The 24195-nt window shown below is 42.3% G+C and overlaps 1 protein-coding gene across 1 annotated transcript in view; it reads right to left on the minus strand.

Annotated features, from left to right (window-relative positions):
* Positions 1-599: 599 nt before the first annotated feature.
* Positions 600-24195, minus strand: part of MTHFD1L (methylenetetrahydrofolate dehydrogenase (NADP+ dependent) 1 like) — a 225309-nt gene continuing 201713 nt past the window's right edge. Inside the window, exons 27-28 of the mRNA XM_083176162.1 lie at positions 14735-14835; positions 600-941 (exon numbers count right to left, since the gene is read on the minus strand). Coding sequence (XP_083032288.1) covers positions 14746-14835 — 90 coding nt within the window. The 3' untranslated portion in view covers positions 600-941; positions 14735-14745. The remainder of the gene's footprint in view (positions 942-14734; positions 14836-24195) is intronic.

A 24195-nucleotide genomic window follows, 5' to 3' on the forward strand; every position in this document is an offset into this window, starting at 1 on the left:
TCATTTGAAACACCTACCATGCACCATGATTTTTGATCCCTACCGGAACTTGAAGCCAACTCTGAAGTTACTTAAGGCACTTTACTGCGGATATGAAACAATTCTCTTAATTATGTCCCCCAATGCCAATCATCTTCCTTATAAGAACTACTGATGCTGAAAGTGCTGCAGTTGCATGAGATTGTGTTTTAACCAATATAAACCTTAATAGGTATCTGCTGTTAAAGTGGTGGTTGTGATCCACCGCCTCGAATGGTGAGGTGGAACTAGTTTAAACTCCACCTTGGCCCTGCACAGTAATTCAATCAGAAAAGCATTACAGACTGATGAGGGAGGGAATTTGGTGATACAGAAAAATAAGTTCCATCACCTCTCCAGGACCACTTAAAGCCCAGTAGGAACCATGTTAAACCATTATACAAAATATAAGACCAATGAATAAATCTCTCAGTAACTAACATCTACAGTATGTATGTCTTAACGTAAGCACTAAAATGTTATGCGTATAGAAAAGCTATGTGAAATCTTGGACTACGCAAGACAAAAAAAAAAGACAAAAAGAAACACTGCATAAATGTGAAAAAAAAATATTCAAAAGATTCATCCAATTCCAAAGTAACCCATGGTCGCTTTGTTTTATTTGGCAGTAAACAGCATATAATATTAAAGAAAGAAAATATTAAAGAAAAAACCCATCGGGAAAAAATAGGACTCTTCTTTGAGAAGTAAACATGATACTCCAAGTTTTGTAACACTGTACGAGTGAAGCAGACGTCCTTCTGCCCGTAGATACACATTTTACATTTCCAGTTCTTAGAAAGAGAACATGTGAATTTAAAGAGACTGCGGTTTCTTGGTGGGTCCAGTTGGCTGAAGGAAAACGAAGTAGTAAGCATTCTTCGGATTCACACAGAGATTCCAGGCACAGGCAGTCAGGAATTCTGTGGAGGAAAAGAAAGTAGATACCTATTTTTAATATTTTTCTTAACAGCAGGCTTTAGAAACACACCATCAATTCACCCTGGATAGACAGTAGACCCATTGTGCGACTGATACACAAACTAATCGTAGGAGTGGAGAGCAAATACACTAGCACAACCCTTGTAAACAGAAGCGGCAGTTTAGGATCTAACATTTCAGTCACTTAATCTGAACATACTTTCTGAGAATTTTCTGAGAATACCTGATTTATTTCTTTATGTGAATTAATAAGAAAAGGAACAATGAAAAAACATTTATACCTATAGCTCAGATATTAAATGTAATAATTATAGTAGAAATAAAGAAAACAATAACCTCTGATTTAATTCAGCACCAAATCATAAAAAGCAGGAGTTGAAATGACATAACTGCAGGAAGGAGGAGCGAGTTAGCACAAGGCTACACAGCACAATAGCCTTTTATAGGAGTGGTCTAATGAAGATCCATCATGCTCTTCTCTTCTTTTTTTTTGCCACTGCTCATGCATTTAGAGTCACTCCAGTCATAGGGCTAGATGTTCTAAGCTTGAAAAGTGATAAAATGGAGTGATAAACGACCAGCCAAGATCAACATTTGAAAAATGACAGGAAGGAGCTGATTGGTTGGTGGTTTATCACTCTCTATTATACCACTTTTCAAGGCTTAAGTACATCTCACCCACAGTGAGAATTTATGGGTGAAGTGATTGGAAGCTATGGTTTTGTATGAGGTTACCTCGCCGTTCGGGGGAATCCTTGCCGTCATCTGGCGGTGAGGATTTACCTGGAACATAGAATAGGACGAGCAGCTGACAGGGGATTAAATGGTGAGGATGGCTTGTTTAAAAAAACAAAAAAAAGGAGGGGGGGGGGGGGGGGGAGTCGCGCTAAATGGCGAGGATGGCCAAAAACAAGCCATTCTCGTCATAAAAGCCCCCTCACCAGCTGCATTGAATACACGTCTTTGTCAGGAACAATTAACGGTAGAATTTTGAGACGCGGTCAAGTTGCAGACGAGCTGATCAAAAAATGGCCCAGGATTGGGGTTGCCACTGGGACCATTCTACAAAACAGGGGCAACACCTTTTTTTTTATTTTATTTTTTAGGTGTGCCTAGTCCAGGATCTGTGATTTTGGATGACGTCTTCTTGGCTCTGTCCGAGCAATTCAACCAGTCATTCTAAATGAGCGAAGGTTCACTGCGACCATCATAATCTGATGCTGCGTCTGCTGCTTTTGAATCGCAGATGCTGTCAGGGGTTGTCTATGTTCTTGGGCACCTCCAGCAGCATTAGAACAGTTTCTCATTCCTGCTGTGTCTGGTGGTGACAATATCGTCCATCTCCGAATCAGGCCCAGAGCTCATTGAAGAGTCCAAGCACAGCAGTTAAAGAGAAACCTTTATTTGGATAATGCTTTTTTAGTTCAGCCAGTTTATGCATTTCATGATTCCTCTGGGCACTTTTACATGCTAGAACACAGCTAAGTAGTTCACCCATGAGGACAGTAAGATATACTTGTGAAAATAGGCTACATATGCATTGGATCACGGAAGTCATTTAAAAGGAAATATGGTTCTACTTGAACAATAGCAGAAGCAAAGCATTAGATTTATCAGCTTGAACTTTTTTTTTATCTACAAATGTAAGAAATTAGGCAGAGCAAGCGTTTGACATTAATATAAATGTATGCACATTTCTTCTCCTAGGAATACTTCAGAACCAAAAAATCTTGAACTGAGCTCTCCTGTCTATTTGGAGTTGAATTTACGTTTTATGCCAACAAATATCTAACAAAAACAATATGTACACTAGGTCATGCAAGAACAATGAGCAGTGCTAAGTAGTGGGCGTTCCAGCAATGCACACTGGGAAAAGTACTTAAATCCGCTTAAAAGGAGGAAAAGGGACTCTGAAACAGCAAATTACATGGAAACCATTGTTAGGTCTGTTCTCCTTTTGGAGAGGCCCAGTGTTATATTTTTCAGAGAAGGCATTGGGATGCAGTTAGCTTCTTGGTGGTCAGAATGCCAGCAGTAAGAACACAGACACTGGCATCCCAACTAATGGCCGGAACACTAGCACCAGAATACCTACATCAAACGTATGTCTATGCTGCAGTCCCGACTGCCCGCATCCCAATCGCAAGAATGCAGGGCAGGACAGCATTAGACCGGGGAGAGAAAGTGGAAACGTCAGATTAGGCAAGAGGGGGGTTTAGCCACTTAGAAAAGGGTGTGTGTGGGAGGGAGGGCGGGCGGGGGGTAGGTTGCAGAGTTAGGGAGTTTAGGCAGATGATGGGTATGGCTTTTTCTGACCTGCTTTTTCATGTCCAAATGTTGCAGGAGTCTTGTGGCAGCATATTAAGAATGATAATAATACTAATAAAGGTGCCATAGCACATTCCTGGAGAGGAGCCACCTTGTCAGCATGTGAGTGTTGCATAGATAGATGCTTGACTGCTCACATAGGAGACCATGCAGGGACTGAGAAACTGCTCCTGCACCAATCCTTATTATAGGCTCTATGGAGGCTGAAAGTTGGAATCTCAGTTCTTGCACACTGGAACGCATGGATGTACACAAGGGAAGCACTTAGTAATGAGACACCACACAGCTATAAAAAGTTGTTGGTCCATTAGGTCCCTCCCCCCAATTCACAGCCCAGCACATATGAGGCCGGGCCCTTATCAGCCCCCACCGTGTAAATGTCTCCAGTACTATCAAACACTATATACTGTAGTTTATGTAGCGTGGTGAGCAAACTAACAAGGCATTTTACATAACGTAGTGGCCAACTACTACTTGAGTCAAAGGGCGGTATTCAATGTGAATACCGGCGACGTGCAGCGAATCCAGTTTAGGATTCGCTGCACATTCGCCACTGCTCGCTGCGCTCCGGATCCTCGCCGGCTCCGGTATTCAACGAGTCAGGGGCTCGCTGCCCCTGACCGGCGAATTTGAGCTCCTGCGGTGGACGCCGCAGGGAGCCTGAGGACGGTGGCAGGCAGGGAGATAGAAGTCTCCCTGCCTGCCCCAAAACGTTTGTGGGGGGAGGTGGGCTCCCCGGGTGCCAGGCAGCACAGGCTGCCCCCCCGGGGGTGCCAGCAGGGGACCGGGTATATTCACTACACCCGATCATGAACATGTAATGATCGGGTGAAGTGAATATATGAATATGTAATGAGCGGCTCGGCTCCGGCCCCCTGCTGGCTGGTCTGTGTAAAAAAAAAATATATATATATTTTTTTTTATTAAATATATATTCATGTACTTACAGCACATGAATAAAAATAGCATGCGCCTCATCAGAATATAATTCCAGATTTTTTGACACCAATTGTAAAAAAACAAAACACTTTATTTTAAAAGTTCACCTTCCACTTCACCATAAAAAGATAGCGATTGCTACTCGGTGAATCATGGCGAAAAAAACCTTGAAATGTATTCGCCATCTGGTCATTGAATAGGGTGATTCACCGTTTTAGTCAGAAATTCGCCTTACAGCACAAAATCGCCATAAAAACCTGGCGAATCAGTCTCATTGAATACCGCCCATTGTGAATGTGTACATTAACTTTGGACTGGCCTATCATATTATTGGTGGGGTTGCTGCCTGAGAGTGGAAATCATCAGGCTGTTGAAGCTGCGTTTTCCACAGAGGACTATTAATCATGGGCTCCTGCTTTTGCTGGTGGGATATTCATCCCCCAGCGCCACTCTGCATGATATTGTAATCCTGGGTACACAGTAGTAAGTGATATATTGGCCATTTCAGTGAATGGTTGATATATTGTGAATCAGTGGGTGGGTGTGGACACGCGTTATGTCTGTGACCGATCTCAGTCACAGACTTATTGTATCAGTTGCCACACCAGTTTCTGCAGGGACTTATGTCCCAGCTAGGCAGGCAAATTCATCTGCCCGTCCAGTGGTGATGTCAAGACTATACACATCAAGCAACCAATCGGTGCTTACCTGACAAATTGTACACAGCCATACAGATTCATGATGAAGCACACAAACACACAGAATGCATGCTACTGTATGAACACGTGGCATTGTCAGCGTGATAGCTTTGTAGTTGGTTGGTGGATCAGAAAGGGACATGTAAACACACTGCAACAGGTCAGGCTTAAGGACATCATCTTAAGTGCATTTAGTAGTTGATGTGCTTGGCTACGGTTTCATGGATCTATACGACAGCATCTGTGGAATGCTTAAGTAAATTATATGAATGCAACAAGCACATGATACATTGAAATGAAGTTTAAAAGACTTAACTCAATATCAGGAGAAAAAACAGCACAGTTCTCCTTGTGACAGAGTCATGGGAACCCCATCAGTGTTATATAAAGAGCAAGAGATGAATGTGACTTTAACAATTGCTGTTCATTGTTTCAGCTCTATAAATAATACTCGTACTGAAGGCCACGTGAAACCTGCCGCGTTCTCATTATCAGACACACTTGTAGTCTCTGTGTGATAGGAAATAGAGAGGGAGTTACCTAATACCTTTCTGTATTGTACATTCTGAGATTGCACATGGGGGATACACATCATTATTAGGGTTGGGATAGTTAAGTCGACCATAACTAGCTCGACAAGCATTGGGTCGACACCACTAGGTCGACATGCAACACCGTTGACATGGGTCTAGGTCGACATGGGTCTTTTCACTGTTTTTTGACCCAAATGTCGACAGTCGACATGGATACAGTTTGAAGTGCAACTCCTTCGCTTGCTATGCTTCGGGCACGGTGCCTTGCTACGCTCGCTTGCTACACTATTATGCCACCACGCCCTAGTGAATGGTAGGGCATGAAATACCACCTGTCAGCTCAAAAAAACAGTGAAAAACCCCATGTCGCCTTTTGACTGTCAACCTAGCCCACGCTAGTGTCAACCTAGACCCGCCGACATAGTGGTGTCGACCTAGTTACTGTAGACCTAATGACCGTATCCCCATTATTACAATACAGAGGCTAATCAGCTCATTTCTGTTGGTAGAAGATGAAAGGGCAGGAATTAAATACCAACAGGAGTTTGATCTTCTAGCTGCAGCAGACAAACTAGCTATATGGAATGGAGGTTCAGTATGGAAAGCCATACTGTTCTTTTGTACCATTGGTTTTACAGTGGCATCCCCTAAACTTTCTCAGCCAAATGCCAGTCTCAGGTACTAACCACTAGTTTGTGACATTAATGAGGCACAACAATTGATGCTGGCTCCTACTGTACGTGAGGAGGGTACTTTACACTTAAACTGTTGATGCCATGCAGGGGCAGAATACAGCCTATTGTACCATATTTCTTATAGGACTAAACTGACGCCAATTCCACATGTATTATTCTGTACAACATGGAGAGTGGGCAGGGGCGTAGCTGGATCGTTGTGGGTCACACAGTAGCATTTTGTATTGGCACTACCTAATGCTTCCAGAGACTCAACTCATTCTACAGTAGTTGCCTCTTCTGTGCACTATAGCAGAGGTTCCCAACACAGTCTTTAAGGCCCGCCAGGTTGTAAGTATAAGTAGGCTCAGCAAAGATGGTTAAGTCCAATTGCCTGATGTACACTTGAAACCTGGACGGCTGGGGCGCCTTCTGGACCGTGTTCACCCTAGTTCACATTAAATTTATTCAATGCTTCCACCATTACACCACACATATGCCCTTATTCAGATCTGATCGCAGTACAAATTTGTTTGGAAAATGGGCAAAACCATGTGCACTGCAGGTGGGGCAGATGTGACATGTATAGAGAGAGTTAGATTTGGGTGAGTTATTTTGTTTCTGTGCAGGGTAAATACTGGCTGCATTATTTTTACACTGCAATTTAGATTTCAGTTTCAACACATCCCACCAAAAATTTAACTATATCTGCACATGTTACATCTGCCCCACCTGCAGTGCACATGATTTTGCCCATTTTCCAAACAAATTTGTACAGCGATCAGATCTGAATAAGGGCCATAAGGTGTGATCAACCAGCAGGATTGTGGGAAAATTATCATATCAATGCAAAGCTTTACTGAGTGGGAGATGGAGAGATCACCACTACTCAATTTCTCAGCAGAATATGTTGGCGACTTGGTAGACAACTTATCAGCTGGGCCCAGGGCCCCCTACACCTCTGGACCCCACAGCAAAAGCACTCCCTGCACCCAGTATAGCTACGCCCAAGAGAGGGGAACAAAGGACATAATTCCTTTGAGTATAAATATTGGAGTCAATGTAAGACCTTGCCTAATTGACAGCCCTTAGAACAAATCGTCACCATACAATTCTTATTTCTGGCACTATTGACAATTTCCATATCAGGGCATTGTTTGACCTGCTGGTCCTATACAATATACTGTATAACATACACTATCATGTACTGTATTTGTATTGCTACTTTAAAACAAACTCTTGCTTTAAAATTAATATTGATTCTAAATTCCCTATACATAAGCCAACATAGTGAAATTATAATTTTTCCTTAGCCCTCTGGTTTATAAATTACATTTCACTTCCATCAAGTAAAAGGAAATATGGCTGCTGTTCTAGCCATCCTAGAAATGGAAGATTAGTGGAATTCAATACTTCTCTGCCAGACTTTCTTTCCAGTGGTAATAACAATTCCCTTTCTAAGACCATCACTACATTGGTACATAATGCGTTTGTTGGAAATCAAGGGGGTGGGGGGGGGGGGGGGTTGGATACAGAAGGCATTCACAATGAAATATCAAGCAAATCACATATGAGCCTCTAACATTCTGTTAAAAACCAGCAGCAATGGAGAGTTCATATTCTGGTAGCAGGAAGGAATCTAAAACTTGCAGGTCGTTAGCACCTTGTTATGAATTCCACGTGTGCCTTAAATTCCATTTATTATAAAGGTACTCTTTACTTAGAAGGGCGCCCACGATTTTGATCGTGGGCATCGTTAGTAAAAAATCTCGGGCATCTCGGGGATTGAATGCACTAAAAAAATCGGGTGCGATCAACCGACGAGATGCCCGAGATTTCCCATAGGGAACAATGTTAAATGTCTCAATTGACCCAATTTTCCTGTTCAATGCCTCAATTGACCCGATTTTTCCATAGGAAACAATGTTAAATGGGCCACAGAGGCCAAATAGGCACCCTGAAGTGTATAATGGCCACCCGAATTGTTAACGCCACCCCACGATCAACGTTAACCCGATGCGTGGCGAGCGCAGCGAGCCCGCGAGGGGCGGCGGTACGCGTCCTACGACCTTTTCATACCCCCACTATCCACGTCGGCGTGGAGTTGAGAATAGAAAGTGTGGCGAGCGCAGCGAGCCACCGAGCCCGAAGCGTGGCGAGCGCAGCGAGCCCCGCGAGGGTACGCGGACAGCTGTGAAGCCCGCGAGGGGACGCGGATACCTGTAAAGGTATCCGCGTCCGCTCGCCACGCTTCGGGCTCGGTGGCTCGCTGCGCTCGCCACACTTTCTATTCTCAACTCCACGCCGACGTGGATAGTGGGGGTATGAAAAGGTCGTAGGACGCGTACCGCCGCCCCTCGCGGGCTCGCTGCGCTCGCCACGCTTCGGGTTGACGTTGATCGTGGGGTGGCGTTAACAATTCGGGTGGCCATTATTCACTTCAGGGTGCCTATTTGGCCTCTGTGGCCCATTTAACATTGTTTCCTATGGGAAAATTGGGTCAATTGAGGCATTGAACAGGAAAATCGGGTCAATTGAGACATTTAACATTGTTCCCTATGGGAAATCTCGGGCATCTCGTCGGTTGATCGCACCCGATTTTTTAGTGCATTCAATCCCCGAGATGCCCGAGATGGGCGCCCTTCTAAGTAAAGAGTACCATTATAAATTATACACTGCATTCCGTTTTGGAAAGATAATCAAACAACCCCCCCCCCCCCCCCCCAACAATAATACAGTCTCAGTTAGTGTTTCATTTCTATATACAACAATTAGCACACACCATACGGGATTATTTTTTATGGGGGGGTTGGGGGAGGGAGAGAAAAACTGTTCTTTCCTCTGTCTTTTACAATTCGATCAACATTCATTTAAATGAGAAATCCAATTTCATGGTACTCTATGTAAACTATAACCACAACAGTTGTGGTCATGAGGGCTGATATAATCATGTGATGATCCATAAAGGCCTGCATTCTTCCTATAGTGTGATGGAGTCACAGAAAGGTTCCCTGCAGCGCACCGATCATGCTCTAGGGGCAACTAATCTGGCGAACCATTCTCTCTCCAGCTTCACGTCGCCGCTTTGCAACCTCATTGCATCCAGATATAAACACCGGGGTGCCAATTGGCCGCCTCCTTAAAATATACTGTTTATGGTGTCCATGGTTTACACTCATTAGTATTCATGACTATTTATATCTACCCTAAAGATAGCGGATATCATAATGCTATACAGTTTATGTGGGTTGGGTAGGATATGTCCACAGCCATCATGGTGGCACGGTCACGAATAAATAATGAACATCTTTATCCACTTAACCGTCTGTTTTGCGAATGTGTTTCTGAGATGCGATGTAAACAACCCCTATTACTTGCAAACGTATACGTAGAACATAAAAGTTAAACTTTATGCAATCTTCCTGTTAATAATTTACTACAAACCTTTCCAAAACAAAGTGCCATTTGGCGAACTATACAAATGATTTATGATCTTAAAAATGCAATTTCATGAAAAAGTTATGTGCTTTGTGTTTTCACAAATCACTCTGGGTTACTACAGTATAAGATATGTGTTTGTCCACCTCAAGCTAGAATGAATGATTTGCAGAACCTTATTATCATGGAAAACACAGTCAGGTGAAATATGATGTAGTGAGAAGAGGCACTTCAGAAATTCCCTGCCACTTTACAAGGAGGACTCAGAGATCAGGTCCCCCTGTCCTCAGGGATAAGCTTGATTGTAGAAAGCAGAAGTACTCCAGTAAAGAGAATGTGCCTTGTCATAGCAATTTCAAACTACAAGGCAATCCATCAGCAAACCCCAGATATCACGGGACGCCATCAGGATTCTGGCCGTCAGAATACAGACCGCAGAATTCCTGATGGTAAGTACTAGCGTTAGGAACGAAAAGGAGGGTTAACGCCCCCGTACATTAGGCCGACTTGTCTAAAGGACAAGTTGGACCTGATTTCCCTGGCAGCTCCCAGGAGAGATCATATATGATTAGGCACTTGATGTGCCATTTTTTGCATGCGATTTATCACATGAATACTCTTGGGGAGCTGCAGGTGGATAAAAGGATAAAATATTTACAAGGATCTGTCGGCATCCCGACCATCGGGGTTGTGACTAATACGATTTCGTAACAAAGCCAATATCACATCTAATAAAACATTACGGTACTTCTTTACTTTCACGGCGCCAGCATGGCGCCGTGCTACTTCCGCCTTCTACGCTCGCCACAAACTATGTAAAATAAAGGAACTTAACGCCATGCCAACATGGATAGTTCATACCTCCACTATCCATGTTGGCATGGAGTTGATTTTAAATAGCGTGGCGAGCGTAGCGAGCAACCGAGTCCGCAGCGTGGGCGAGCGAAGCGCGCCCCGCAAGGGGACTCTGACGCACGGCGCCATGCTGGCGCCGTGAAAGTAAAGAAGTACCAACATTACCCTAGCAAAGAAAAAAATAGCACACACAGTGGCAAATTTAGGAAAGGGGGAGGGGCACAAAGGCATGTGCCCCCCATGAATTAAAAAAAAAAATACAAGTATAATGATGCAGCTGCCAAATAAAAGAAACCCAAACAGCAGCCACCACACAGACAACGTGTCGCCGTCGGGACTTCAACCAAGTCACTGGTCAAAACGTTCTGGACCAGATTTTTTTTGCAGTGAGTAGCGCTGGCAGTTGCTGGTTACGGGGAGAAGGGACAGGCAGTTAGGAGGCTGCTGCTGGGGTGAATGGAGTCTGTAGGAGCAGTGCTGGGTGAGGGAGGGGGGCTGAAAGAAGGTGGAAGCCAGGCTGCTGCTAAGGAGGGGTCTGCACACAGAGGTTGGCTGCTGATGGGGAGAATGTGAACAAAGGAGCAGTGCTGGGTGGGAAAGGGAGACCTTAAGGTTGAAAGGCTACAAGGTGGAAACCATGCTGTGGCTGAGGAGAGGTATGTGGTAGGGATGGCCATCGACTATCAATGATTCAAAATCATCGATGGTTCATGGCCGATGTTGAATACTTATGCCATCGATGGGGGAGAACCAGATGGTTTCCCTCCATCGATGGAACATCAAAACAATGTTTTGCTTTTTGTTTTTTTCAAAGTGCCGGGACACGGAGCATAGCCCCGCCCCGATATGTAAAAATATTGATGGCCAGTTGCCGAATTGCCATCAATTGCTGCTGCTGCTACTACTGTCTTGTTTATAGAGCTGTCTTAACAATATTGTAGGCCCTGTGCAAAGAAATGCACTGGGGAACCTACCCACCCAGTAATATAAATTTACTTTAAAACGAATAATAACAGACCCCTGCTGCAGTCCTGCACCATCTCACCACTTGCTTCCATCCAGTGAATGGCTGTCAGCATTCTGATTGGTAGAAACTCCAACCATCCACCAACCAGTATTATGATAGCCATTCACTACCTGGCTGCAGGCTGGGAAGCAGGATGAGAATGTTGCTCTCTAATTGGTGGATATAAAACCAGCCATCCAACAATTTGAATAGCGACAGCCATTGTCTCTCTAGCTGCAGGCTGGGAAGCAGGAAGTGAATGTTGCTCTCTGATTGGTGCACAAGCTATCAACAAATCAATGTGGTGACAGCCATGCATTGTGCTACAGTTCCTGCAGATTTGCAGAAGTGCTGGATCAGATGAACATTGCCCCTGGAATTGTTTTCTCTTTTGCTATGGGTAAAAAGCAGAGGACAGGACATGCTACTAAAATTGATTAAGATAAATTAGAGACGCCCAGCCATCATTACAGAAGTTACATTCAAAGAGTATATGACCACTATATATTAACAGAATTGTTTATCTTTTCTGTTACACTGCTTATAATCTTTGTAATGCAATTAAAGTAACTGATGTATATGCAAGATTATTAAGTACACTATCGCCTTATGAATGATAAGAATCTTTTTTCACATTTCTAAAATAAATATATTCTGTATTATAAAAGTTTAACGCTGCTCCTCAACTCTGTGGGGGGGTGTTCAAGTGTTTTTGAGTACCATTGGCCACGGTGCTGTTCTGTTCCATCATCTTGACAGGCCGATAACTAGTACATTGATATTTTACCATAACTATGCCTGCAGGGGTATGGTTTCAGTTATTTCTGCTATTATTTAGTGGTAAAATTACTACAGATGTCTTCTATATAAATAATTGCACGGCTGGATAATGTATTCATTATAGATACAGTTTGTAATACCAATTACATATGATACAGCAATTTGGAGAGTGCAATGGTTCCCAAACTGGGTGCCACAAGCCTCCTGCAGGGGTGCCTCTGGTTGGTTGTTGAGGACTAAATCAAATTCATTTTGGTCAAGGTGATAGGTGAAACCAGAGCTAGTGGCTGCCAACCATAAAATATGCAGACAATCAGATGCACAACTCAAGATGGCTGCAGATAAGCACACTTTACTTAATGTAATATTTTTCCCCAAATTTATCAATAAAAACTATTAGACTAGGGGTTATGTGAAAATAATGTTGATACTATAAGGCACTGTAATTAAAGAGAGTTTGGAAGCATTGGGCAAGTGCAAATAACTTGGCAAGTACAAAATGCTGTATTGGAGTGGTTCTCCTCGTTTACTTCTGTATATGCAGAAGACATTTGTTTTCCACATACACCTTTGAGAATATGAGGAAATGGTTAAGGGGTATGGATTATTGGTTAAGGGGTATGGATTATTAGATAAACAGTCAATAGGTCTACCACAAAAGGTAGAATTGCAATAGGTTGACAGGGCCAAAAGGTCAACAGAGTAAAAATGACACGAAATAGGTAAACATGTGAAAAAGCTCGACATGAGTTTTTCAGATTTTTGGGTTTCAATGTCAACAACTGTCGACATGGGCTCCCAATTAGGGTAACACTTAGCTTGTTGTGCTTCAGGCTCCTCACACTATTATATTCTCCCTCTATGCCAACATAGATAGTGAAGAAAGAACAAAGCGGTTTAGAAGAAAAAAACATAAAAAACTCATGTGGAACTTGTTATGCGTCTACCTTTTTCAAGTCGAACTTTTGGGGTAGACCTATTGACTGTCTATCTAGACCAGTGATGGCTAACCTTGACACTCCAGCTGTTGCTTAACTACACATCCCAGCATGCCCTGCATCAATTTTAGCATGGCCAAATAGTAAAACTGATGCATGGCATGCTGGGATGTGTAGTTCAGCAACAGCTGGAGTGTCAAGGATAGCCATCGCTGATCTAGACACTGTAGATCTCTCAACCAGGATCATTGGTTAAGAGCAGTTGATCTATTAGATTTATGTGTGAATCTTTGGAGTCCAGTTCTTGTTTCTCTCTTTCCTGTGCAATGGCTGCTGTATTCAGCAGGAAACCGGTAGAAAGACGGTGAGCCCAGAGGCAAGTGCATTAAAGTTTTTTCTTGTGCCACAGAATAGGACTATTGGAGATTAAGGGCTAGATGCACTAAGCTTCAAAAGTGATAACATGAAGAGTGATAAACCACCAACCAATCAGCTCCTGCCTGACACTTTTCAAACACCGTCTGTGACATGACAGGTAGGAGCTGATTGGCTGGTTGTTTATCACTCTCCATTTTATCACTTTTGTAGCTTAGTGCATCTGGCCCATTGTGGCAAGGGTGGATCAAAGACACAGGGCTGATGAAAAATAGGAATTCACTGGAGAAGCGCATGATGATGGAGCACAGACATGAAGACACAGAGGGGGTGGGTGAAGTTGTGAGACATGGGGAGTCAAGGCTAATAGACACAGGCAGGGGACTGAGGCTAAGAAATGGGTGATGAGGACGGTTGGGGGGGGGGGGGGGTGAATCTGGAGGGACCCATAGGAGAAGAGCCAATGGCTGGCAAGTCTGTCCTTAACTGATTTGGCATGGATTTGTAATTAACAAAAATCATTAAAGTTGAGCTTTGATTTACGTTTCATGTGGGTTAGTGGTAGGAATTTATATTTTAATTGCAGAGTATAAGATAGAATGTGAAACAAGCCCAATGTGTTGGATAGGGTTTATAGATTTTTATCCATTACACGTTAGAGCTTCTCCCACAAACTATAAGATGTGGACAGGAAAAAAAATTAAATGATAATCACTGGCTAAATAATGGTCTCACTAAACATGTTACGGTCCTGTATTATATTAATAAACACATTATACATGGTAGTACATGTACAACTTTGATCCACGAGAGGAAACGCTACTTCATAACCATAGAACAGGTATAGCAAACCTTCGGCCCTCAAGCTGTTGTTGAACTACAAATCCCAGCATGCCCTGCTACAGTTTTAGCATGGCCAAATAGCAAAATTGTTGCAGGGCATGCTGGGATGCGTAGTTCAACTACAGGGTTCCCTGTACCTGCAATTGAAAGAATTTCACCAGGCCACATGTGAGATATGATTAGGAATGTCTTTGTACCAACACAAGCTAGGCAGGATTCTCAGATCACTGCTGTATGTGTGGACTGCAGGTCTCCATTCCCCTATTCAGAAGTGGTGTAGCTACAGGAGGTTGTACTGGGAGGTTAGTGAAACAATCATGGCTTGTCCAGATATAACAGCTGTATACTTGTATCTGATGTACTTTACCTGAGCATTGCTTAGAACAGTCCCTTCACTTCTTCAGTGTCAGGATCAAGGTCAATGTCATAGAAGCAAGGTCTTGTTGGTAATCCAGGCATGGTACTCATCTGTGGAATAAAGACATTGCATAACATTAGTTTACTAACTTCATTTTAAATTGTGGTAACATTATGTAACGAGTGCAGAGGTGTAGTCGTTAGCATCAGCCTCTGCAGCACACTAACATTATCTAGTACCTAGTAAAATGATTCTGAACCATAGGAAGAAGAGTAAAATACAAAAACACACGTAGAAGATCACAAGGCCCAGGTCAGAATAATAAACATTGCAAAAGGAAAGCTAAGACCTGCGCCTATATACTAGAAAACAAATCACTAAAAAGTCACATTCTACAATAAGAGAAGTCAGAATGGAATACATACGAATGAACGGCAGTCAGAATGCAGGCGCTGGCATCCTGAAGGAGGCAATCCTGACACGGGCCAGGATTTCTCTGTGCCTCATCCACCCCAACCCTCCCTCCCCGCAGTCTAACTACCACTTTTAAGTGCCTGATTCCTCCCCCCCAGCTTAAACTTAGTGCCTATACCTCATAACCTCCCCCCACCCTGCATACTTATGTTCAGAATACCGGCAGTCGGAACCACAGCATCAATATGGATGTAGGCATTCCGATGCCTCTGGAGCTTCTCGGGATGCTGTGTCGGTATTAAGACTGCTGGCAAGAAAGTGGTTTTGTTGGACTGCAAAATGGGCATTGTAATACACACACTGTACAACATGAAATGTATTACTGAACAGCCTGGCACAATGGCGTCACATTAGTGAAAGTAAGGTCTTCATACTCTACTCAACCCTAATCATGTAAAAAGCAAAAACAAATGATCTCACCAACGGTCAACGTGGTTGTGTTTTGAAATGTGTAGGGTTGGGGTTTAAAAGAGTGTCATGGACATGTTTGGACACATGCTTATACCTGATCCATAATACAGTATGTATGTCTAGGGTCTGTGTGTCTCCGAAACACTGCCATCTGTTGGCAGTAAAGGAAACTACTTCTACTAGCTTTGGAGCATTTGCTTTGAGCAGGCTTACACTGCCATCTGTTGGCAGAAAATGAATCTACATCTACTAGCTTTCGAAGCATTAGCTTCGAGTGGGTTTACTAGTAAGCAATATTTGATCTAAAGACATAATACCCCTACTTTGCAAATATATATTAGATCACTTCAGAATACAGAGATACTGGACATATAATTTAGGAGTTGGAGCCAACAATTTTAGGCTTCTGCATGAAAACGTATGTTTAATTATGACTTTTCTCTTGCATAATTTTTTTAGAGGGAACATGTTTTGCACATGGTGAGCAGAACACTGCTGTTTATCCTTCAATTAGTAGATCACTTTTTATGAGCTTATTATAGTCTGCCAATGAAAAGAAAAGACAAATTGACTATAGAAAACATATTTCTTCTCTTCGGCCTACATGAACATTACTGAAAATGTTAAAAGGAATCTTGGAACTCAGCCGGATTCTAAAGGAACGCCTCATACACTCTAGGCAACATAGTAAAAGATCACACAGAAGGACCCTTCTGAGCCATATCTTTTACAGTATCACCTTGTGTGTACACTGAATATACTGTAGTTAGCGATGTGTGTTCCGGCGCATCATTAATGACCCCTCCCTTGTCTGAACATGTACAGATGAGGGAGGTCCTCGTTAACAATGGCAGTCACTCCCTCTGTTGATCCCTTCCCAGATGGCATTGGCAAGCATGCATGCACTTGCCAATGCCGGCTTCCGCAGAATCCCTTCTGACGCTAATATCGGCAGGGATCGTTGTGTGTGTATGGTGCTTTAAGGCCCCATATACTTTATTGCACGAGGTCCTTTTGCATACAATATACATATATCACATTCAATCCTATTCTATGCTGCCAGGAGGCTGCCCCTGACGGAGATCAGATGGGTAAGCAGGTACAATCTTCGATGTGCACGAGAGCACGCATCGGATCAAATGTCAAAAACATCACATTTTCACATTTTGGACACTTTTTACCTAATTTCTTGGGTCGATCCATATTCTGGACAAGTCTATGGCCATTTTAAGTCACATAAAATTACTGACCCATATAATTTTGATTCATTAAACAATTTCATGGTAAAATAACCCTCCTGAGAGTATGTCCAGAATATAATTTTTATAATCTAGACAACTACAGTAACGGCAATCAGCGCAGAATGCTGTTACCTTTGTCATCATTACAATACCAAAACGTTGCACAAAAACCTACTGTAGACATAGGACCCATCACTTTCCATGGTTTCCATATTTTTTTTAAAGCATTAAAGATGTTACTAAATTTAAGCTGCAAGTTGGAGAAAGGAGCAACAATACTGGCTTTGAGGCACAAAGAAAAAAATTGGACAGAGAACGACATAATGCTGAGCATTGAGGGGAAAGAGGAGAATGTGGAAACGGCAATGAGAAATATTTACCAGATAAACAGAGACCAGCATGGATGCAGTCAGTAGCTGGAGTGCAGTGATCTTATCCGTGTGTGGCTGTGGAATGGTTGGAAGTATGTGACGTGTTGTGATCTAGTACGTGCTGTTGAGGAACAGTGTTATGTCTACCTTGTGCCTGGAGATCACGAGAATGTACTTCCTGATCCTGATATTTCACGTTTGTATTTTGAAACACATCTTAAACAACTTCAGGCTTATTGCAATAAGAACAGAACGTGTTCCCATAAATCCCAAAATATGAAATATGTTACACCTGTATAATTAGGAAATGAGCCCCCTAACATTTGGCCCTCTGTGACCAGCAACAAGTTACATACTAGTTACCACACATGGCTTCCAGATCCTGCCACACAGTGGCATAAAAGACCACTGAAGCAAAGTCTAGTTTTCGGAATCCGGATGGCTCACAGACAATGTCTAGATCAGTGGGTCCCAAACTTTATCAAATCATGGCACCGTAGTGCATCAGAATTTCACGGCACCCCTAGGCCAAAAGTTTCTTATTCACAAATTTTGAAAAAAAAATAAAAATTAAGTCAATTGTTTTTTTTATGTCATACAAAGGTTTAATTATGGATTAGGGACAGGATTAGCTTTTGTTTATACACATTTTATTGTTGACAGAGGGGGGGGCCTAGACTGCACACCCTGTAATGAGAGGTGCTACCTTGCTGAGATTTTTAGCTATATGCAAAAAAGAGGGGGGGTTGCAGGTGCACTATGCAATCATTACTACTAACATGTATTCCTTTTATAATTAATTTCTGAGGATGTTAGCATACATTTGGCCAAATATATCTACCTGCTCACCACGTTAAGGTCTCCTCATTAGAGCAGGTTAGCAGTAATGATTGCATAGTGCACCTGCAACCCCCCTCTGTTTTACACATTTTATTATTGACAGCCCACCAGCAATGTGTTTGCCTTTTACATGGATCATAAATAATTTGAATTGGTCCTGGACCACAAATCCCGCACCCCAGGGAGCCACTGCACACAGTTTGGGAACCACTGGTCTAGATAGATAATCAATAGGTTGAAACCAAAAAAGGCAGACGTGCACTAGATCAATATTGACAAAAGGTCAACATCGACACAAAAAAAGGTGGACAGGCCAGTGGTGGACACATGAAAAGATTGGAGATTTTTGTGTGCAATTGGGAACAGTAAAGTGACCCAAAGCATGGCGAGTGAAGCGAAGTGAGCCATGCAAGGGTATATGCTTCACGTGATGAGGGGTCGATATTGACAGAAAAAAAAAACATGTGTCAACCTTTTGGTACTGTAAACCTTTTTTCAAGGTTGACCTAGCGTAGAGCATGTTGACTGTTGGTGTCAACCAACAGACTATCTAGAGATAGTCTGTAAACTAATCCTTACTTCATATGTTTTCATAGGCTGTGTGCATGGTCTAGCTCTGTGCATAATATTTTTTGAAGTGCATCATTTTAAAGTGCGGCATAATTTAAACATAACTGCAGCATTATACCGGCATTACACCAAACTGCACAGAAGGACAGAAAACAACCATAAACTCCAACTCCAAAAACCAAAGGAATATATATATACTATCAAACTTCATTGGAACCATTAAATGACCTGTCATGTTTTAATATCGAAGTCTTTTTTAAGACTATACCATATTAAATGTTCATTTTTTAATTGTTGTGTGATTCCTAGCGCACTCTGAACCTTTCTGTGTATGTATATATATATATATATATATATATATATATATATATATCTATCTATCTCTATCTGCCACCCTGATAATTGCTTCAGTGTCCTGTCCCCTGATCCAACTATCCTTATTTGCCATGTACGTACGGACAAAAACCTGGTAATGTATGGGAGCAACTAACAATCAACCCTTTGCACCCAAAAGCTGAACAATGGACAAACATAATTATTTAAATAAATGTATTTAAATAATTGTCTAAATAAATTGTCTGTTTTCTAGCGTTTGGGGGGAAATGGTTGATTTGCTCCCATACAGAGCATAACCAGATTTCACAAATAAAGCCTGTACCCAGGCTTAGGAACTATAGTGTTTGCGCACCTTTAAGGTCGATATAAACTGGGGGACTATGCGCAGCGTGTATGGACAGCGATGGTCAATGCATACATACTGAGCGGCTTTCCCCAGGCTCCGACGGAGGTTGGCGATGCATAGCGGAGCACAATGCAAAGACGTCCTGAAAGCTGCTCATCTGCTGGTATAACCAGCAGATGAACGGCTTTCCCGGCGATGTTGCGGGAGCGTGCAGCAGCGCTCACCACTGGGGCATACACACTGGGCGGCTTTGAGTTGAAAGCCGCTCAAACCTGCTGTTTTGAGCGACTTTCAGCTCAAAGTCGCCCAGTGTGTATGGGCCTTAAGTGTGTTTTAAGGACAGAGGTTAGGATACACTACCCTATACTGTTAACGCAGTTAGTTAAATTAGTTCAAATAGGTATGGCAGTGGTTTAATAAGACAAAATAGGTGCCTTTTATGCATGGAACCCTTTTCTAGTATTTGATCTAAAAGACAGCCCCAAACCAAATATTACTTTGCTTTATTATTAATAACAAAACAAAGTAATTTGGATGCATGCCCAGGTTTATGGCCAAATAAAATAATGGTAAGCTCTCACAAATAGTTGAGAAAGTTTCCCAGGTTTTACGAAATCGCATCAACTTTTGAAAAATGAAGACATTTTTGTTTATCAAAGAAAAGATAGGCAGCTACTAAAGTCCTGTCAACAGGGTGAAAAGTACAACAACAAATATTTAGGCCACATCTTGTATATCAGTGGTTCCCAACCCTGGTCCTCAAGTACCCCCAACAGTGCACGTTTTCCAGGTCACCCAGAAAGTGCACTCATTATTCAGACACATTTTAAAAGAGCCACAGGTGGAGCTAATTATGTCACTTGTCATTCTGTGTGGAGACCTGGAAAACATGCACTGTTGGGGGTACTTGAGGACCAGGGTTGGGAATCACTGTTGTATATCATGGTACCATCAGTAAAACATGTACCCTCACGGGCTCACTTTGGGCAAGGTTACTATTCCCAATAGATGTCCATGTGTACAGTAAATCTAGTAACTTTGATAATACAAAAAACAATCATCGCCATGTCTTGTTTTAAACAGGTCAACCTTTTGAGCCTTTCATTTGTTGACCTTTTGTACCTGTTGACCATAAGTGTTGATCTATTGACTGTCTTCCTAGACATCTAGAACCCAGATACTCACTTATTAGCCTCTTAAAATGTACAGATTAAGCTCGGTCTTAATGCCATTGTCAAATAATTGACATTTAATATGAACAAATACATAAAAACAATACCAGATAAAACCAGCATACTAGATGCACAGGGGCAGATTTATTAAGCTCGGTGAAGTGATAAACGGTCTGGTTTTTATCACCGGCCAATCAGCTCCTACCTGTGAAGTTACAGGCTTAATTTGAAATATGAAAGGTAGGAGCTGATTGGCCAGTGATAAAAACCAGACAGTTTATCACTTCACCGAGCTTAATAAAACTACCCCACAGTGACATGTGCACACCACCACTTCGGGCCAGGCATTACAATTTTCATATTTCGGACATAGCAAAAGGAGGTATGCTTTATTGCTGACTAAATAAAGGCTTTTCACTGACACACATATGCACCTATTGAGGTGTAGTAAAAAGATCAACAATGACCATGTTGACATTCAGCAGTATGATACTATCATTACTAAAAAGTCGACAGGCAGATGAAAAGTCCAATGTCAGAATGTTGACATTGGGGTGAGACTGCAGGCTGGAGAATTAGGCTGTGTGGGGGATATTTGGGTTAGTCTGTGGGGGTGGGAAGGGTAGGATGAGGCTGCAGTGGAAGTATTAGGCTATGGGGAATTAAACCCATGACCTCATTACACCGTCCTACAGCCCAGTAATTACATTTTTAGGCAGGGTGTACTCACTGTGCTGTTAGTATTAGATTTTCCCAAATGACATGATATGTACAGAAAGTTGAACAGAAGTTGGAGAAAAAGCAATAAAATATATTTCAGCTAAAACAAGAGCATAGCAAATGTCATTGTACACCTACCATATAGTTATGTGATCAACTGTGCAAAATGCTTATGGCATGAAATGTCCAGTTTCTCATTCTCTTTCAGTGTCCCCCCTCCCCCCAACGAAATACCCTAATAGAGGTGGTTACCAGTAAATTGTATGACATATATTGCAACCACAGCACCTGAAAGATACAGTGAACCAAGATCAGAGCCACACTGATTACCGTCCTACAAGAATCCAGATGCTGCAAAGCATTGTTTAAGTGAAACAATAATTCAGAGCTTTATTTTTCTTATTTCATTAAGATAAAATAAAACCAATATGGAAAAAAACCCACAAAGTTTAGTAAAGCTTTCTATTTATACGTATATATTTTCTATTCTGTATATTTATAGCACAAATTAGAAAGACTATATGCAGGTATGTTTGCATCCTGCTAATCTGAATTACTCAGGGAACGCTCCAAAGTGACAATCAGACAGACCTTCAAGCCCTAAGGGTGGCGCTGTGCTAGTTCATGTTTTCTCCGGTGAAGTTCCAGGAGCGAGACCTGATTGTAGTTGAACATTTCTTGGTCTGCAGCTGAGCAGGGACTGCATCTAGAATGTTGAGGTATCAACACGTCTTAAATGGAATGTGTTAAGTAAGCAATGGCTACAATGTTGATAGAATAAGGTGTCAGACAAGCAGTGTTGGGGAAACTAAACCACAACCCATATAAAAACATTTTCATGGGTATTCAAAAAGCATTATTCAATGCATATGAAACCAATTCAAATCTACGTAAAACAGATGACCGTCTTATTTGTTAAATCAAGTTTACAGCACAAGAATTTGAGCCCCAGCAACACTTGTTTTTTTTTCTTTCAAGAATCTACTTAACCAAAGTCACTAAGGGCTTTATTCAGAGTCCGTTTAAAAAAAAAAAAATTAAAGTTTGGAATTTTTCCACTGTGACTTTTCATAATCCTCGTCTATTTTTTAGTCCCTAGCATGACTTGAGAGTGCGTGTGAATAGGAAGCCTGAGACTGGGGCTGGAATTAGCATGGAGATACAGGGAGACACTGATGGCAGAGTACAATCAGAGTGCAACTAAAATGGGTGGCAAAAGGTAAACTCACCTTCTGCAGTTGTGTATGCTCTGACCTTGGTGTAAGTCAGAAGTTGATAGTGATGATGGCTCTTGATTAGCCACAAAAGATTAAACTATTCCCATTTATACCAGTGCAAAGCAAAAAAGTTCTACACATATAAACTGACGCAACACACACAGAGGCCTGCACATATATAAGAATTTTAATGAACTAAAAAAAATTGGTACTTGTTTCCTAGCACGGCGCCCAATCTTTTGATTGTAGTACACCTTATACAATCGCATCGCATGCAATATAGCGGCATGCGATTTTTAATTGTACAAGCACCCTAATGGGTGCTTTCAATGTTAAATGATCCCCCATTGGCAACGCCACCCCCACTATCAACGCCAACCCGAAGCGTGGTGAGCGCAGCGGTACGCGTCCTCCGACATTTTCAGACCCCCACTATCCACATCGGCGTGGAGTTGATTTTAGATAGTGTGGCGAGCGCAGCGAGTCACCGAGCCCGAAGCGTGGCGAGCGTATTGCGCCCCGCTAGGGGACACGGATTACTTTACATGTATTCCGCGTCCGCTCGCCACTCTTTGGGCTCGTATTCCGCGTCCGCTCGCCACGCTTCGGGCTCGGATGGCTCGCACCGCTCGCCACACTATCTAAAATCAACTCCACGCCGACGTGGATAGTGGGGGTATGACGCGTAACGCTGCGCTCGCCACGCTTCTAGTTGGCGTTGATAGTGGGGGTGGCGTTGACAATGGGGGTGCATTTAACATTGTAAGCACCCATCAATCATGCGGCAATTGAGAGTGGTCATAGCAACCAACCTGTCGCCCGTCCCTTTGCACTCAATATACACAATATGGCTTCCATCCGCTATATAATCCTTGATCACATCGCCCCTCTGAATAGAGGTGGTGATAGATCTAAATTATTGGAGGAGGAGGGTTCACTAAAAGCGCCAGCCCGTACTTCAATTTGTCAGACTTCCAAGGGAGCTGTCTGCAAACCAAATGGTGGGTCAGGGAACAAGATATGGAAAAGTTGCATAACCTAGAGGGGGTAGAGGACATTGTAAAGCGCAACGGAATATGCTGTGCTATATAAGAAACTAAATAAATAAATAAAATAGGGTGGAAGAAAAAAAATTTGGTGAGATCTGGGAGCCGATCACAGAGAGGTGTATGTCGGGTACACCATGGGCATGGGAAGCATGTACAGGGCCTTTTGCTGGATGGATTTGGATGAGAACTTCAGATGGCACTATGCAGAGGAAGAGCTTTCAAGCTTAAAAACAAGAGATGGATAAAGTCCAAGTAATGCTAATGCATGGTACCTCAGCTAGTGTAAAATTATATATATATATATGCATGCAGAGGAGGCAGCAAAGGGGGTCTTGAAGAAGGTCCAGGGAGGGACCGAAACGTTGACCTATACCCACTGTCACACAATGGTGTTATTGTCGATATGTGATTAAAAATTGCTTCTGCAAGCAAAATCCGGTGAGTGCCCCATCGTTTTCTTTATTTGAAGATACCTGGATTCCTGGGACTCTTTTTGGGTTGGCACCCTGGTTGTTGGTCCATATTCGGAGAGTGCTGTCCATACGGACTGGAGTATATATATATATATATATATATATATATATATATATATATATATATATATATATATATATATATATATTTTTTTTTTTTTTCATTAACCATTGCAGCTGCAAAAACTATTTTATACTATTTAAACTAATAAAATATCATTAAATTTAGGAATATTCAAAATAAAACCTA

The sequence above is a fragment of the Crinia signifera genome, chromosome 3 (assembly GCF_055691185.1).
Source record: "Crinia signifera chromosome 3, ASM5569118v1, whole genome shotgun sequence".
NCBI lineage: Eukaryota > Metazoa > Chordata > Amphibia > Anura > Myobatrachidae > Crinia > Crinia signifera.